At 44.1% G+C, this 19,129-nt stretch overlaps 1 protein-coding gene and 1 long non-coding RNA gene across 2 annotated transcripts; one reads left to right on the plus strand and one right to left on the minus strand.

The window, feature by feature from the left end:
• The first annotated feature begins 119 nt into the window (after positions 1–119).
• LOC145946590 (uncharacterized) lies at positions 120–3,643 on the plus strand. The gene is made up of 3 exons (XR_014427062.1): positions 120–250; positions 1,579–1,811; positions 2,995–3,643. It is a non-coding gene; the product is annotated as an uncharacterized LOC145946590 (long non-coding RNA).
• A 1,336-nt stretch (positions 3,644–4,979) lies between these two features.
• On the minus strand, positions 4,980–18,230 carry LOC145946588 (uncharacterized). Its single transcript, XM_083056296.1, has 7 exons — positions 14,608–18,230; positions 12,729–13,035; positions 9,616–10,152; positions 8,088–8,407; positions 6,704–7,030; positions 5,998–6,425; positions 4,980–5,884 (listed from the first exon to the last, which is right to left on the minus strand). The coding sequence occupies exons 1-7, from the start codon at positions 15,078–15,080 to the stop codon at positions 5,631–5,633; spliced, it is 2,646 nt and encodes an 881-aa protein (XP_082912422.1). The 5' UTR covers positions 15,081–18,230; the 3' UTR covers positions 4,980–5,630.
• Positions 18,231–19,129: the final 899 nt, after the last annotated feature.

The raw sequence follows: 19,129 nt of genomic DNA on the forward strand, positions 1-19,129 counted from the left end.
AACTCCGATGGGATGAATTATGTCGCGGAGTAGATGCGCGCCTTCTTTTCCCTCTATCTCTCTGGACCTGTGTTCAGCATCAGTCCTCTCTGTCCGCGATTTTATAAATTTGCGTGAATCGCGCGTTTCTTTTATCGCGTTCGTGATGTTGCACGAGGTCTGGAGCAAATTTCAGGCGAGACAACCGACTCGGTTTAGAGTCCACGACGAAGGCGAGATTTCTAAAATGTGAAAAGCACGAGATTACAAGGTTAGACAGGTACCGTTGGCTTACGTGAAGCAATGTGTATTAAATACGAAAATAAATCATCTTACAACATATGTATATATGGCTGGCCACCGAAGGAATTTCGATTGCGCGATCGCGTAATCCGAGCAATTTTATGCCAAGATACTTGACGAAAGATACGAGAGAGTGCAACTAATGTGGTGACAACATTGCGACAGTTGATGTCAATGTATCTTTAGAAATATCCTACACTCGAGAGAATGAATCATAAATATGCAATACGCGGTTTTGTAAAATTTCACAACACGAGATCGATAATTATCGTATGCAAGCGTAAATTACCTTCTCGCGCTGCACGAATACTAACCAAGAATAAACGCGTTCATTAATGAAAATCTGATTTCGCGTGACTTGATATGAGAAAATGGGAAAAATTAAACGTTTTAATCGCGAATTATGCTTATGTTTTTTTTTACACACGAAAGGATGGAAACTATAAACCGTGTACCACATTTTCCGTAAGCTTGAATTACCTTGAAACGCTGCGCGTTGCGTAAATAAAAATGACGTTACATAACCTCTCGCGAGAGTCGCATCTCAGATGTATTATGCATTTCGTTGGCAAATCGCGTCGTCGAATTATGCATTAATGCACTTTTCCACGCGATTCAAATCGCAATCGCCAATTTTTACTTCGGGTAATCACGATATATAATAGGGGAGATTTATATACCTCATTCTTCTCCGTTTCATTTTTCGCGGATGTCGAATCTCGTCCGAAAAAAATCTATCGAAAAGCTTCCTCCATTTCTCGTCATTTCAGCCAGGTTTCTCTCTCTCCTAAAATTTTTCGTAGCTTTCCATTCAGCCTTCCGAGGTTGCGCAGTCGTTCGCGTTGGTATGCGCTCTCGAGAGCCGGCGCGCGCTTTTTGCGCGAGCCTCGATCGGAATGCAAAACGAGTACTATCGCCGTGACATCGAATCGCGATGCCATCTTCGCGATCGACACGCCTCGCCTTACCGCGTTTTTCAAACGGCACGAAATTATCGCGAAAAAGACTGGAGAAGGAGGAGAGGGAGAAATATGTATGCAAGAATCCTCCGATACGCACGTTCAACGTATATCGATGATAGCGGACCTCATAGCGGCCGTTTAGCGGTACTTCGAGTCCTAATATCGTTATCCAATTAGACGAACGATCGAGTGTACGCATGCAGGTGCGGCCCCCCTTCGCCCCCGTCCCCCTTTTGCATGTTCCCGCGTACGGTGTCGTTCCTTATCGATGCCGATCGCGGAGATTGGAATGGAAAGTGGGAGAGAGAAAGATACTGTTCATTTTTGCTCGCAGATTGCCCGATGATCGAGCAACCCCGCAGCGAAGACTTACGCAGCCTTTTTTGCGGCCCTCATCGAGGAGAGATTCAGAATGAAGTCAATGAGGAGAGACGATCATTGAGAAGAGGCTTCGTAAAGGACGCTTTGTAAAGGAAGAAGCTTCTTCAACTGGTTTTGTGCTCTACGCAGAGGGGTTTTACTTTGAATAAAAAAATAAAATAAATAAGTCCTATTTATATTAAGTAGGTACGTGTATTATATAGTATATGTATACGCGTTGCGTATACATAGGACTGAGGAAGTTATTCACGGCGAGACTTCTTCATCAAATTATATCAAAGTTTTTTTAGTTACTCGTTACGAAATGTTACGTTGCGTAGACACTCTTTTATTCATTCACGTGATTCTCAGCGTGATATAACGTGAGATGAATATCGTTAAAAGGAATCGAAATCAGTATCGGTTTTATTAAATGATGCATTAAAAAAAAAAGATTTGGATACAAAATTAAAATATAATGTAGTCATTTTCAAAACTGCTATTTCATATTCCACGAAAAATAAAAAAAATAAAATTTTATAATAATAAAGTCCATTCTAACTTGATTGATTTCAATTATTAACGTTAGAAAGGAACGCGAGCCGTTTATATAAACGTCTTTCGGAAAGAGGAGTCACGTAATTTCAAGAGACACGTGGTCATCCTACTACGTATTTATACATTGGCATAAGACGAAGTGGCCGCGAGTCGTGTTCCCGATCGACGAGGAATTTCGTCGACAGGGCGACGTAACGGAGAAAGAGAGACAAGTTTGCTCGCTCACGCCTGCGTCCTCCGAAGGCTCCCGCGGCTGCTAAAACGCGTACGAGAGGCTTTCTCCCGCTTTGCGCCGCTCGGAATGCGGCCTCTCCCTTCGGTCGGCCTCGAGAAGAAGTCACGGAGGCACGTCGTCCTTCCTATCTACCGCCACCGCCACCTTCTCTCCTTCTTTTCCTCCTTCCTCTTACGAGTCACCTTCCTAGTCCGAGTTCCCGCAGATCTCCTTTTCGCTCGCTCGTTCGCTGATCATAACGACCGCGCCGTATTTACGTGTCATCGATCAATCGGCAAATACGCTAGGTAGAAGAATCCGATACCAGTGTATAGTGTTGCCATTCGTCAGGCGTAACGAGTAGCCTATGTCGTGTCGCGGTGAATGCGAATGGGAGGAGATTGTAATGGCAAATATTTATATTTTTACACACGTGCATGGAAACATACACGATAGAATCATTCCGGTGCAAGATAAAGAGCTAATCCTCGTGTTGGAAAAATACGCCTGAATATAAAAGAATAATCTATATCTAGACGTATAATTTTTAATTATTAGTTTTTCTTAATTATATTTTCCCATAGTTTTAAATATGTCTAATTCTACTTTGTTTTTCAGTTCTCGGATAAGTTCAGATAGGCATCGGATTGCTGAAGAGGAATCGAAATAATCGTGTTATAGCGGCTGAAAACTCAAGATTAGAGGTAATTATACGAGAGAACGAGAAGGAGATAGAAGAGAAGGGCGCATTTTTTTTTTCGGATGTATAATTATATCGCGTAGCTACCGACTCGAAAATCGCGTTTATTTCGCACGCGATAGTTGCGTAATCATGGCCCAGTTCACGCGCACACGTAGCGATGCCAATTTTCGCGCCGGTGCGAAAAGAAAGGCGTGTCCAATTATATTCCCCGATGGAGGTGCTCGATGTTGCCTCCCGCGGCGGTTCTCCTCCTTCACACGATCGCGCGTGATCATACATTGTACTTCCTGTGTATATGTATTTCTAGCTGCGCCCATGCGTAAGAAACAATTCCCTCGAATGCCGAACAGCAATTATTTTTATGCCAAATTACTTTCTTTCTTTTTTCGATACGCGATCTTCAACTGTATAAATATGTCATCCGATTCGCACTCTAGTTCCGCCGTTCACTCGTTATTATCGTGCACTTGTATTTCTTTCTCAATTCTCTTCTCCACTTCGTGGTGTACCTGTAATTATGTGAGGTTTATATAAAAGCGATCAGTAGAATTTTTATATAGCTTCCTATGCAATCTACGCGTTTTCAAGTCCAAGACTTTGAAATATCGCTCTACGTTAAATATATCGAAATCACGATATTGAGTAGAAAACTTACATTTGTAATATACTGAAGAATCTTTAAATTATGATCGTCCATTTTAATCTCCTCCTCGTAATCCTTAATCAAAACATATGGCCACTTATTGAAAAATGTACATTTTGATAGAAAAACTTCTCCTCTGTCATCTCAACTGCTTTGAATATACTCCTTACAATACCGTTATCTTCATTTGTAAAGCAGCGATGAATATTGAAAGTAGCTTTAAATAATTCAATATTTAAACATATCTCGTTGTTAATTGTGTGCGATGATCCATTCTAAAATTATAAATAAAGATAATTAGAAAAGCGCGCGCTATTTTCAATGTTTTTTTTAAAAAGAAACTTAAAAATACAATATCTATATATGCAAGAAATAAGTTATCAGAATAATCTTAAAGAGAATTGATAGATAAGAGAATAAGATATCTCTCCCATTTATACAAGACAAGCTCGTTATGTCTTAATCGAAGACACTCGGCTTATCAAATTCTATCTCAAAAGTTTCTGTCATTTAAACGCGCGAGGCGGACAGCGTTCAAAACGTCGATTAAGCAATACATTTAACGGCGTACGATTCTATGCTACGCGCAGCGTATGCTAACGATACGATCTTTCGAAAGATCCAAGATCAAAGAATGAAAAATTCAAGGGGCTAATGGCTAATCCGACGTGCTGTCAGAAGCAATATCTTCCCCAGGAGTGTCTAATGTGCTCCTGTCAGATGAGAGAAAGCATCATCGAATGCCCTCATCGGGAAGCTAGCATCGTGACTGATTGTTCCTAAGAGGGGCTACTACTACTTTCGCTCTTTCCGCCACTAGACCGTAAATTCTAATTTTCGCTCCTGTCTCGTCGCTTTTACCCAGAGATTTCCATACCGAGCGCGTCTAAAAATGAAAGCGGACAATCAATTTGTTCAACTAGATCTGATGGTTCTGAGCACGCCAACGTTCTTTGCAATTCGTTATAGAGTTGCTAAAAGCGCAGCAGTTTTCGCATCAGAAATTTAGACATAAATTATAATTGATAACTATAATTGATACTGCTAATTATAAGAGTATCAATTAGATATATCAATTAGAAAGTGTTTATTTTTCAATTTATTGAAAAAAGTAGAGTTGGACAATTATTTAATCTCGCGAAGCTAAGGAAGAAATAAAATCATGGAATTAATTAATGCATAATGTGTCGCAAGAAAAATATTAGAAAAAATAAATCGCGAAATAAACTGTGCTAAATGTGCACAGTAAATATTTTGCGTTATTTTAGAATTTTCGTCGAAAATGATGTTAAATGAAAGCGATTATCGGGTCGTTTATCGCACGATAAATGAATCATCGAATATAGCTTCGAAAGGATAATAGCGTATAATCAGAAGGTATACTCACGCTAAGCAGCTCGGAAATCTTGCACGCAAATAGTCGGTTGCGGAGAAAGAATATAGGCTATTACGGCGATGCTCAATAACTGCGCATAACTTCGTCGTACTTTCGTTTCGCAGCGGGTAATGTCAACGGCAGTGGAACAAGCAGGATCATTATTTTCACGTCGTTATTATTATCAAATACATTAATGGGGTATTAAAAATAGAGGGACGGGCGCGTCCGCTGGAACGTGGCGGCGCGCGACGATCGTCCCGGAAGAGAGCTCGCAATAATATTTACATAAATTAAATGAGTATTGTTTTCACGTTGTCGCGCACGCGTGTTGCGCGCAGGAAGCACTGCACGAAGCGCGTGCGCGTACTGTCGCGTGCGAGACATGTGACAGGAAGATGTTGAAAAGTGCGTCCAGACTTTGTAGGAACTCTTCTTCTGTTGTCGTTCCTCTCGTCGTTCCTCTCGCCCCCAAGTGATCACGAGGACGGTACGACGTCGAAGAAACTCGTGAAGCATGGAAGAAGGAGTCATCAAGACACGACGCACTTTTCGGTGTCCCTCTGAGCTTGATTCGATGACGAGGAGGACGCGGGTGCGCGTTTCCGAGCGCACGCCACCGCGTCGTTCGGCACGTAAGAGATCCTGACGCCGCCGTAAGCTCGTCGAGGTGGCAGCGCGTATGCCGCGGCCTCGTCCGAACTGCTGGACGAGCTGCACGTCGAGCAGCAGCTCTCGGCATCGTCATCCTCGCCGTCTATCCTCGACCTAGACGTGCCAGCCGTTCCTGCAAGCATATGTTTCGAATGACAACAGTGCCGCTTTTTGTCAATTATAAATTTTAAGTTAAAGATAAATTCCTCTTTACAAACTTTTATATAAAAAAAAGAGTTTACACACCCCAAGTAGACGTGCTGGCGACTTCGTCGACCTGCAGACTCCTCGATCGAGACACATTCGTTCTCGATAACGACATGGGCGGCGGCGAGGGCGACGACGACGAGTTCCGATCGTTCATCGGCGAGAGAGGAATGCGCGACGTCGCGCCGTGATCGTTGACGTCCAGATCCCCCTGGAATCGCACGCGTCGCGACGTCGGCGTCGGCGGATCCGTCTGGCTGGCTCCGATTCCGGGACTGACCGGAGACATCGCCGACTCTTGCGCCAGTATGCCGGCGGACGCCGCGCCGGCGGTCGATGTCGACGCCGAAATCGACGCATCTGACGACGGCCGCGGAGGTGGCGGCAGTTCCGGCATGCTCGACGCGTGGGAAGGCGAGCAATTCTGGATGCATCTGAGGGGTTCTCGATCTCGCGCTTGCATCAACCTGCAACGAAATTATAATACGATCTGATAATGTATCCTTGAGATAAGAACAGAAATCAGCTTATGAACTTCAGAATTAATTCCTCCGATATATATATATCTTATTTAATCTCGGTATTTTTACATATTTGATATTCGAGTATATTTTATATTATATATTTACATTTTATATTATTATATTATTTACATTTTATTTAGAAAGATAGACAGTCGCCAAGATTCGAATTTAGGTTGCTGACAGCTCGTCGGTAAATTTTGTAATATAGTAAACCGCCATACCTTCCCAACTCGCTGCGATTTTCTTCAACATGAGAGCCGCGTTCTTGTAGCAGTCTCTCGAGGTTTCGTTCTAGTAGTACCCTGTCGAGACCACTGGGCCTGGAGCCGCTGGAGGAAAGTCCTTCCGCGACAAACTCGGGAGTCAGGATGTTTTGGGTGGGTGTCGTCGCCAGAGAAGCAGAAACTTGTTGATGCCTTCTGGTCATCCGAGGCGAGTTCCTAGGAGATCCGAGGGTATGCCTCGAGCCTGGAGGAAGTGGAGGCGGAGGTGGTGGCGGTGGACTCGACGAACCTTCGCTCGTAGCCACCGTTTGCCTTCTACCGCTCCTGTGTAATGAAGGAAGTTATATTTTACTCATCATATAATTTATTAAGGAGAAAAAAATAAGATTGCGATATTTAATATTTAAAAATATTTCGAGTTGTATTAGTTTAAATCTCTTTATATATAAAATTTAGTTTTAATATAATATCTCTTTTGTATTTTGAATTAACTATAATATGCTGTCAGACGGAAAGAAATAAAAATTGCTTTCTCTAAGATCTCTCTAGCTACATCATCGAGCAATTAATCTATCGCATGCTGCTAATTATTTCCATTCTGGATTTAAATAATGTTCACATTTAGCCGGCACGCTAAAAGCACGCGACAATTAAAAGCATAATAAAATTTAGATGCGACATTCGGGTCGCCTGTACACGTATCTCAAACGACGTCGTTATGTATATAAGCTGAATTTAAAGTCAACCTAGTGCCAATTAATATATGACGCATTAACAAGCCAAGTGTAAATGGTTTAATGCTTTGTCGATTTCATCAGCGATAACGTGCTCGAAAGTATCGTTTATAAATGTATATCTTTTAAAGAGCCACGTTTAGATTCAAGTTTATCTAAATAGAAACACTTTCCGTCATACGCACAGCACATAATAAAATAAAATATAATAAAATTTAAATAAATCGGAGATACGTTTAACAAACGATTCGATAACTATTCCTTTAATTATGAAGATAGCTTTCTGTTCCTGATTGCCCAGATAAGACAATTTAAAAATGTCCAATCTCGCCAACGTCGGCAAACTTTAATATGACAGTCAAGACTCTGCGCCTCTCTCTAACTCCGCTTTTAACAGGAAATAAGTTGGATGGCCGTTGTAGTAAGATTTATCGCTACCGTAATAATTTCTCGCAATGCAAAGCGCCGCAAAGTCGGAAGCGGTTCGTGTAATCGCGGGACGTTCTTAACCGGCCATAATTTTTGCCCCACGAATCCCCGCGCGACCGTCGCTTTATAGCCGGAGGTAGAACAATGAAGGCAGCCCCCGTGACCCCGTGCGAGAGGAGGAGGAGGACGAGGTATGCGAAATAACGCGATGTATATACCTGAGGAAGGACGGCGGGGGCGGAGGTGGCCCGGCGGAGGAGTCGCTCGGTGTCGTCGGCGGTTCTCCCTTGCTGCACGCTATGCTGCAGTAAATGGCACCACGTCGCGGCAGGAACGGCCGACCCAAGAGGGAAGTGCGGCAAGTGGCGCAGCAGAAGCAGGCCTCGGTCGCGTGCCAGTGCTGACCCTCGTGCGACATTTGGCCCTGGTCGACGCCGATCGGCTCGCCGCAGCTGTCGCAGTATTCGGCGAAGGAGGCGTCGAAGCACCTGAGACAGTACGGCCGACCTTCCCTCATCACGTATCGCTGACCGCCGAGCTGCAAGAAGAAGAGAAATGATTTATCGCAAGAGCTTCCAGAGGGAGGGATGACAAATCGCGTAGGATCGAAAGATGGAACTCGGGAAATTATATGCATTTTATACATTTTTCTTAAGAAATAAAAAGAGTAAATTTGAAATTAGTAAATGAACAAGAATGTTGAGAAATAGCTTGTATAAAGAAATGATGATGCATATTTCGAAGAAATATAGTTATAACATCTGGAGGAAATAAGCACAGCTTTAGTGATGATGGTAGTATACCGGTGACCGGTTATTCACTAGAGTATGTACTCTACATACAGCGGCAATCTGATAAAGCTCAGGTTCTTATAGACTTCTCGCTTCAAGTGTGTGCTCGCGATGTATCGTACAGATACACTATACATTCTTCTATACTTTCAACGGGAAAATATTTATTATTTTATCGCTTATTGTTGGTATAAAATAAAAAAAAGTTATACGTCGGGTAGATTTAAATACAAAGAGAGAACTTTACGCTTTCTTAGGAATTTTTCTCAAGTTTCCTCCATGATATATATATGTATATATTCATCGGTTCACACTCGAAGCAAACACCCGATGTAATGAGAGTAACGCGGAAAGCACGTTGCTTCTGTACACGTTCGAGAGCGACCTTATCTAACTCGGAAGACGTAGGTATCCGAGAGAAGATAGAGTCAGCTGGCGCGGGATTATGAATCGCTACGCGGTTGTAAACTTGATAGCGACGTAATCATTAAATCCACGACGTGCGTATCCGATAGTACAACCGTGTACCGCTAGAAACTCGAGAATCAACGTGACAACGAGAGCGTCAGTCCTTCACAAAAAAGTTAATATCTTTTTTCATCCCGCGCTTGCTTTCCTTTCTCATTATTGTAATGGTTCAATAATTTTTTTAGCACTCATCTGCGTCTTTGCTGATGTCAGTAATTTGTATTAAAGAGAGATCTCTTTTTCCCGTTTATTCAAATAAATAATTATCGTATACCGATTTATTAATCGAATACAATTTAGAAAAATTCAAGTTCCTCTTTTATCCTATCTTGGAAGCAAAGTAAGATTCTCTATATCGATTGATCCTTTTTCTCCAAGAAAAACATACATCTTCGGCTTTGAATCTCGAGCGTCATCATCATCATCATCATCATCATCACCATCATCATTATTATTATCATCATCATCGTTACATCGTCATTCCTACCTGTCGATCGCACTCGAGGCAGGCAAAGTGGCGCATGTGCCAGGCTCTGCCCTCCGCCTCGGTGCACTCGTCGGCGAGGATGATCTCGTCGCAGGCGCAGCATCTCGGCTTGAGGGTCTCTGCGTGGTGGCGGCCGCAGTAGAGCCTGCCGTCCCGCCAGAAGTAGATAAGATCGACCAGTAATTGGCGGCAGACGCAGCAGACGAAGCAGGCGGGATGCCAGAGCGCGGCTGGTCCGGCGCGACTCGCCGCGACGGCCATCTCGCCGGCCGCGATCGCTCGTCCGCACTCGCGGCATCCGGCCCCGTGCGGACGCTCGAGCTGGCTCGCGTGTCCGCGTCCTAGGGCCTCGCGCTTCCGCTGAGCCGCGAACACGCGCAGCTCGCGCTTCTCCTCCTCGGTCAGGCCGCTGCAGTAACGCGCCTCGTTGTCGTGGGGCGGGAGCTGCTGCAGCAGCTGCTTCACCCGCTCGCGCTCGCCGGCGCTACCCGCGTACGGGATCTTGTCCTCCGGCAGCGCGCTGAAGTACAGATGCACCTGCGGAGCACACACAAAGCGTCGCCGCCGGGATTAGGTCTATGGCTCTTGGGCTCTTGGGTCTATGAGGAAGATGCAGGCGTAAAGGGTGTATATAGCGTGTGCGTTTCGGATATCCCGCTAATATCGAGTCAAATCATCCGTGAATAATGATGTAAGCCTATCACGAGAAAATTACCCCGGCAACCTAGCGGTTACTTTACATCATCGAGCGTGTGACTTTGGCGAAGCATAATACTACGCTGCCGATAACCCATAATACTCTTTAACGGTTTTCGTAGTAACGAAAAAAATTACGCACATTTTTATGTTGAGATATTGAGTATTAACATGTTCTCCGTGGGTCGTAAACGATTTTTCGTGACTGCACATAGGTCACATAGTTACCACACGTTGTCGAGACCAATAATTTTGCTTTACAAGTATGTCTGTCTTAATACATAATTTTATAATAATGTTGCACACATATATTTTATAGCAAAAATATCAAATAGTTTAAGCGGAAACGTGTTAACTTTATACAAAACTGGCCTTCGAAAGCCTTTTCTGACTCATGAATAAAGTGGATCCTGCATGTAGATCTTGTTTTATAATTTTATATATATAAAATATGTACATATATATACATGCAGGATCCATTTATCCATGTGTTAAAAAAGGCCAGTTTATACACGTGTATAGATTATTAACAGCTACCGGCTAAAACTTCTCAACTGACTTGGACTGATAGTGTTTAACTCATTTCTTTTCTGTCTCTTTATAGATCGCATCATCGGATACCGATAGACAGGGGGAAAGAATTTAGTGTCAACCGCGGCTGACGTTAATCAACCCTGCTCACTGGAAATCTGCCCTGCAAATTTAGATAAGTATCGGGGATATGAGGCACTGTCAACATACCGAAGGAACGAGTCGCGAAAGAAAACACTGACGAATGCGTTTATATTACTTCGAGACCGTATAAACCTGCCACGACGAGTATCCGAGCGCGCGATTCGCTGAAGGAAATAAAAAGAGGAACGATAAAAGGATATATACGCAGAGTTTCATCGAGAGACGACTGTCAACGCGAATATTTCCATAAGAATATCGCCTGGAAAGCGAAACCGCGCGCGCGTACACAATATATATTTCCATCGGAATTCGCGCATAATTGAGTTTCTCCGCACGATCTAGCGGTAAATCTCTCTCTCTCTCTCTCTTCGTGTGTTACGACTCACGTGTCTTTACACAAGTGACAATAGTACTCCACCGTGTTTCGTCGTTAAACATCAGCCGCTTCTTTCATTTGTGTCAATTGTAGAGAAGACAGGATAGATTATCGAGATTTATTGAATTATCAAATTAATAAAAAAATGATAGATATCTTCCGATTTGTACGAGTCGTCGCTTCTTGCAAATGCAGAATCTTGACGCACTCTCGGGCGTTTTCGGGGCAGAATCTTCGCGCGGAAATGCGAATTGACGCGATGATCGTCCCGCGGCGGAGACTTAAAAGCGCGAAAAGCTTGTTGCACGGGATTATTGTCCCCTCGCCGAGAACGCCGAGTCATAATATATAATGCGCGTTAGACGTAATGACACTTAAAATGAGTAAAGAAAACGCGCGGACGAACGTGGCTGGGACAGGCTGCGAACGGGGCTGCGAAAGTGGGAAATAAAAGCGAGAGGGATAAGAAGAAGTGGAAGAAGAGAAGCGAGGGGATTTGCACGCATCGCGTTCCGAGTCGCGAAATAAACGACGGATGTTGGCGCAAAAGCCGGCACGAAAGCGCATCTCGAAAGAAAGAAAAGAGAGAGAGAGGCTCCTCTATTCCGCGCCGCGTGCGAAACGCTCGCGCTTAAACCAATTAAAAAGAACGACGAGCGCGTTAGTTGGCCCATTCGCAGAAGTCTCTAGCGTGATTTTACGCTATCGTGCGTTTAATTAAATCAAATGACTGCATTTTTGACGTTTCGACGGTATACGAGTGTCCTTACAATCATGGGTCAGCGTTAGGGAATCGGGCGAAAAATACGATGGTGATTTTGATAACGAAGCATTGACAATTACACAATTATTTTAGAAGAGTTAGAAAAATCTTGAAAAAATAAATACGGGATATATAGTTGATACATTTTTCTCTTCTCTTCTCGCGTGTCCTTTCTCGGGTGAACCATTTGGATTGCGCTTTATCATCGTATCCGGCGAGAGCTTTCACCAACGACGGCGCGCGGTCTGATGACTCACTGCGCCGTCGTCGTCGTCGTCGTTCACGATGGTAATCGTCGAAGGCGATCTGGGGGCCCGCTGTCGCGGTTACCGGTTCCCCCGGCGAGACGAATTGCCTCACATTGCGCGCGGGTGTCACATCAAAAAGCCCTTCATCTCTCATCCCTTTCCTCACTTTAACAGTATATTACTCTCGATTTCTATCTATTGATATAAATTTCCATTAAAATTTCTTCACCTCCTTTTTTTCATTCCTGACATTTCTTTCTCGTTTTACTCGCTGCTGCGCTTCGCGTTATTAAGAGACTTGCTTTATTCCGTGGCCGGAGAATTATTTGATCTCGAGATGAAGCAAATTAATTACCTGGTCGGGCCTCAGCCCGGGCGGCACCCACGTGTACTCCTCGAGAGCACAGCCACTGTCGTCGTCGCTCTGCGAGTGCCTCTGATGATGCTGCATCAGTGCCTCCTGCAGCGCCAGGCCCGCCGGCGCGGCTTGCACCGGGCTCTTGAACGGCTCCTGGTGAGGCGCGCCGCCGGCGCCGCTCGGGAACGCCATGGCCATCGCCATCGGCGGGCCCGGACCCAGGCCGAGTCCCGAGGGACCACCCGCTTCCGTGGATGCCCGCTGGTGCTCCTCTCGCGGGCACCTGCAGCTCCTGCACACCTTCCTGTGAGAAGAAAAAAAAAACATTCATAAGAAGACGTTCTTTTCAATTATTTCATATATAATTAATATAGTCTTCAAATTAATATTAAAATACAAATTTATTTGAAACAAAAATTACTTCACAAATAAATATTTCTCAATATATCGAATCGTTTTTAAACCTTCTATATAATACAATTCTAAATAATACAATAAAATATATATTTAAATTTTCTTAAATATCATTAAATATTGGAAAAGGTATTCCGATAAAATTGTTATATTATAATCTGATTATTCGTGCCAATTGTTACTTCAGAGATTTAATGAAAATTAGATCATAAAATATATTTTAAATCTACAATATATTTCGCTGAGGTTTCAAGGTAAATATATAAAAGGAAAATTCCCACGCGAGAGAATATAATCTTGGAATTGGTTTTCTCGTTCGTACAGTTCCTTGAATTAAATTATAGGCCTACATTTTAGGATCTTTCTAGTATTAGAGCCTAGGATCGCCTCCGTCTAATTATATAGGCTTAACTTAATCTCTGAAATTCCAGAATTTAGGATCACAGGATTAAAAAATCTGAAAAAAATTCTATAAATATTTCTACGCATATTCAACGATGAAAATATAACAGAAAATTGGATATAACTAGAGAAATGGAACACGATCCGCGACAAGAGATAAAAGGACGAACGATGAATTATTACACCTAACCATCCGACAGCGTCTTCCTCCTCGCTTGAATAAATCGATATGTTTCGATTTAAAATTCAATGCTCCGAGCATGTAAGAGAATCGCATGTGCTGTTCCACATGTTCTGGATCAGCGAGCGCTAAGTAGTTATCGAAACCTTCGAGCGAAAAGCCGATGTGGTACAGAACTTTTACCATAACCGAGAAATTATTCTCGATTGATGCTGTTGTGGATCACGATACAAAAACCGCCGTTCTCCATTCAGCGTGAAAGACACCGAGACAGTAAACGAGAAATTGCGTTCTAGATAATCTCATGTGAAAGTAGATAGAGTGGTAAAGAGAAATGAGCAAAGCTAATCACCATTTGATTCCAACATAAAAGTCCAATTATGCATATATAATAGATACTTTACTATTTGGGTATGAATATAGTTTTTTATCAGATATGGTTTTCTCTTACATTACTAATTTTTAGTAACTAACAAGATAAATATTTGCTCACCGAGATATTCAATATCTTGTATAAATATATTTTTTATCAGATATAGTTTTCTCTCACATTACTAATTTTTAGTAACCAAGATTAATATATTTGCTCATCAAGATATTTAATACCTCCTCTAAAATTTTTTTTAATTATTTGTGCATAATTACATAAAAAAGAAGATTGATACGATAACATATTAATAAAAAAATTCTTAGATGAAAACTTGTAATATATTATTTAACAATATTCCATGTAGCCGATATACACACAGAAGCTCCTTTCATACATCAGATTTTAGAATAAATGCTCCGTATTTTCTCGAGATAACATATTCGTTCATCATCGAGGTTTATATCCCGCAGAAAAGCGTCCTCTCCGTCGCTGTAATAGCGGCAACTTACTCCGAGCAACCGGCGACATCGTAAGGCGAATGCAGGGGGCCGCATTCTGCCGCGTCTCGACGACGCTCGAAACTGGTCCCGTCGTCGTGATGCGAGCCCTTGAGGAACTCCACGCACTTCTCCGTCGGGCTGGCGCGCGACGTCGTCAGCGCCGGGCAGCCGCCGACGACGTCATCGTTCGCGGCGACGTCGCGATTTCTCAGAAACGCGTCCAGGTAGTGCTCGTCGGAGGCGGTGGCGGCGATCGACGGCAGATCGTAAACGACGCCGGGCGTCGCCCAGGGCGCGTCGATGCCGCCGGCGACGTCCCCGTCGACCTGGCCACCGTTATCGTTCCTGGCGTCGTTGTTCTTCCTGCCGTAGAGCTTGCGCAGGTACGCCTCCTGGTGGCTCCTGGTCGCCCAGCAGCCGCCTTGCCACCATCGCTTGGAGCCGAACAACGTCGTGTGTCTTCTTCGCGCCAAGCTCGACATGCTGCTGCTGCTTCTTCTTCTTCTTGCGCGACCGACGACGACGAGCGAGCGGCAACAACATCCGGACTCGACCGTCGACGAATAGGACGACGACGGTGGTGGTCGTTGAGATCGATTTCCTCTTCCTCCGGGGACTTCTTTACTAGTGTCCTTGGCGGGGGATGGGAATAACCGACGGTAATAATCGTCGTGGCGAGACCTTCTAATCTAGGAAGCGCGCCGACGGGATCTTCTATCCTTCGTTCTTTCCCTCCTCCGGTATATTATGTCCCTCTCGGCGGCCGCCGGTCGTCCTCTCGCAAAAGCTAATAAGGCGACGCTTCGGGGCACCGGAGGGTTTTTGTTCTCTCTGTAGAAACCCTTCTGCCAAGGTAGTATAAGCGTATTAAATGCCTCTCTCCGTGATATACGCTCTTGATTGCGCCTCTGGAGCTTGAAGATTCTTCTGCCGGGACTTTCCTGAAACAGCTCGTGGTCTCGCTCATCGAAGAGCATTTGTCTCTGGCGAGCGAATTTCCGCGCTGACGACGGACCCTTGAGTATCTTCTCGAGCAGGAGCTAATGAGAGACAGACGCACTCGAGCTTTCTCTCATCGTCGTTCTCTCATCTTCTCGACGTCAATTCAAACGGTAGGTTCGATAGATACTAGACCGGCATACGAAGACTGGTATCATATCTCGGCACTCTATCTTTCCTCTCGCAATGTTCCTTTTTCCTCTTCTCGGGCACATTCTATTCCGCGATTCCTCTGCTCAAGTGTGTCTTCTCGCTGGTCGCGAAATAATGATGAAACGATTACCACTCTTCGATTACTTCTCTTGGATTCCGCGTTCGTGGACGCGCGCATCTCCCGCTATTCACTTCATGCACGCATCATCCTCTTCGCGTCGATACACACAGAGGGAGAAGAAAAAATCTTCTCGTGAAATATATAGCTGTCTCGTAAAGTGGAGAATGTCTCGCGCCCAGAGTCGCGATTAAGTCGCCTCGGCCGCTGGGAGAAGGAACGAAGGAACACAATCGCTCGCACCGTATCGTCGTTGTCTCGCGTATGTCTCGCCGGCGGCGGGATCGGACTCATCGCGTCGCTCGTTCACCATTTCTCGATTGGCACGCGCGTTCGCGGGACGCGAACGGACTCGCAGCCCCGATCTCGAGCAACGGAGATGGAGACAGCACGAGGGAGAGGTTCGCGAAGAGGGAACGAGTGATCGAAGAGAACAAGGCGGCAAGGGAGAGAGGATCGAGAGTGCGCTCCGGCGAAAGCAGCCGCAGCGGGAGGAGAGGGTAGGAGACGTAAGGATCGCGAAAGATAAAGAGAGAAAGAAAGACAGACGGAGAGGATGAGTGAGAGAGGATCGTCTCGGAGGGATGAGAACCAATCTGTATGTATAACCGGTAGTACAGCACGAGGATTAACGTTTTAATGCGCGACATGCACGCGACGAGCTGTACAAAGGCGATCGGAGGTCGGCGGGGCCCGCTGGGGCCCGATCTCGAACTCTCTCGTTGGTCTCAGGGATCGAATCGCGTGGATGATGACAGCCGCGAAAGATTCCGCGTGTCACTTGTCAATGATCCCTCATGGACCCTTCGTCGATGGCACGTTTTCTCTCGTCTACGTCACAGATTTTTCGGAGCACCATTTTCGGAGCACTAGGCTTCGGAGCGAAAACTGACCCGTCGGCGCGATCACACGAGAGAAATCATCACACGAGAGAGAGAATACGACACAGAGAATGGGCGGCGCGCGTTAAAAAGCGCTTTTAGAAGCGCGTCCCGTCCTTCGTTCCACGCCGGCGCGGGGCGTGCTGAGGCCGAGCGGACACTGAGCGTACTCTGGGACTCGGCGGGCCCCCGACGCGGGACCCGGGACTCGAAGGGGCAGGCGGCGGCAAGGGCCCGCGAGCGAGGAAGGAGGAACGGACGAGAGCGGAGGAGAGTCCTCGTCTTCGTGTAAGTCCCGGTGCGTGTGTAAGTCCCGACGTTACCAATACGTGCGCGCGCGCGCGCGATCTCTTTCCTCCCCTCTTTCTGCACCACGTGTCTCTCTTTCTCTGTCTCGCGCGCGCGTCCCTCGATATATTTATATTCGTTTCTAATACGCGCGGCGTGTCGGGGGCACGACGCCTCTCTCGGGGCCTCACCGTCGGAATATAACGCGGGGCCCGGTTCCGCGTATGCGTACGGGCCTCGGGGGCCCTGTGAGTGAGCGAACCGCGCTCATGCTCTGCTCTGCTCTGTTCTGTTCTTGCGAGGAGCGACTTCTTCTTCAACGACGTCATCCTGAAAGACACGCCGCGCGTAAAACGTCTCGTTCCCTTCCGCCGCGATTAGATATCGCGCTAGCTGGCGATTAAAATAGGAGTAAAAAAGGATACTTATACTTGATAAAAAAATATCTTGATGAGACGACAATCTTCCGCCGCAATAAGCGCCTTAATTGCCGCAGATTGCGAGGAACATTCGAGAAGATAAAACACCCGATCGTTTGCGAGTATGAAACTTATGACCAAATGGAACTGATAACTCGACAGCTCCTTGGTTTTATTTGTTCTCCTTTAGATGAAGATGAGTGCAAAAAGTGGAATTATTATTATCTACACGATCCACTTTAGATATGACTTTACTTTAAAGTGGATTTCACATTTATGGATCTTATTCATACATTCTTATTCTATACGAAAGATATACACGTGTAAAAGTGTGCAAGATACTTTTTATGTCGGTTTCCCATAACAAAGACACGCAACGAAATTTAGATTCGTTTAAGACTGGTTTCATCGTAATTAAGATTAGATTGGAATAGATAAAAAATAGATTAATTCTTGTCGATCGTGTTTAGATATGTGAATCCAACTAAAACAGAGCTTCCGATCGGTTCAAACATCACTGTGTGATTAACCGTTCCCTTCTTAAGAATATCAACAAATAAAGATAAAGAGTTGAGACTCTCAAAGCCCGACCACCCAAAGTGAGAGTCCTATTTCTCTTCACCGTTAAATGATTAGCGTCTGCTTTTACATAAGTCTTACCCTGTTTCAACAGTATCTTATCTATCACACTGAAGATCAATTCATATTTGAATTAACATGTTGATTAAGCAATGTATAATACATGAGCGAAGGATATATGTACTTCCATTACTTGTAATTCCATTTTTGGAATAAATTAAATTTATCTATTAAATGCGTGATATGCGTGATTAGAAAAGATTCAAACACATTGGTAAAATTGTGTAACAAGAAACCATAGATTTTCAGGAGCATTCTATGCCATTTTTATATTAAATCCTTCTTGTTTGTTGATAATTTTGAAAAGATATTTTTGCATATCGGTAAAAGATTGATACATACTTTAACAACATTTAATTATATCGTGTTATATTTATAAAGCCCGCTCTCAAAATGGAACTTGTATATATTTTAATCGCAAATTATAAATGTAAAAGATATATATATATACTATATATATATATATATATATATATATATATAGATTTAGTTATTTATATTAAAGAGCCTTAATAGAAATTGTCTTAATATATATACTATATATATTTTATATTTATATAATTATATATGTGTGTATATTATATATTAATTATTATATATTTATTTACTTAAATCGTCTAAAGCGGGTTGTCTCTTTATAGACACAATATAGTATAATTAAATGGCGGAAAGAATTACAATTACAATTGCGCAGTCAACTTGCTATTACATCGGTTATCTGCAGCGTATAGTCTTTACTCTCTGGGAGCTTGTCCCAGAACAACAGAGTGTCGTATCTATCAATCTTTCACATGCTCGAAAGGTCGTACTAAAGAGAACTAAAGTGTAGGCCGCGTTTTGTCCCTGATATTAACATAATCGACTCGTAGAAACGCGAGCACGTGTCGCACGACGCTGAACAATGCACGGTTTAGCGCCGTATCGCGGTTTGGTTTCGATCTCTATCCGCGATACAGACGTCTATTACGGATAGTGCACGGTTGAAGGAAAGAAGACGATGTCTTCTCGCCCGAATTGTGCCCACGTACAATGGG

Source organism: Prenolepis imparis, unplaced genomic scaffold (assembly GCF_030444845.1).
Source record: "Prenolepis imparis isolate NDT839.2.m4 unplaced genomic scaffold, iyPreImpa1.0 SCAF_17, whole genome shotgun sequence".
NCBI lineage: Eukaryota > Metazoa > Arthropoda > Insecta > Hymenoptera > Formicidae > Prenolepis > Prenolepis imparis.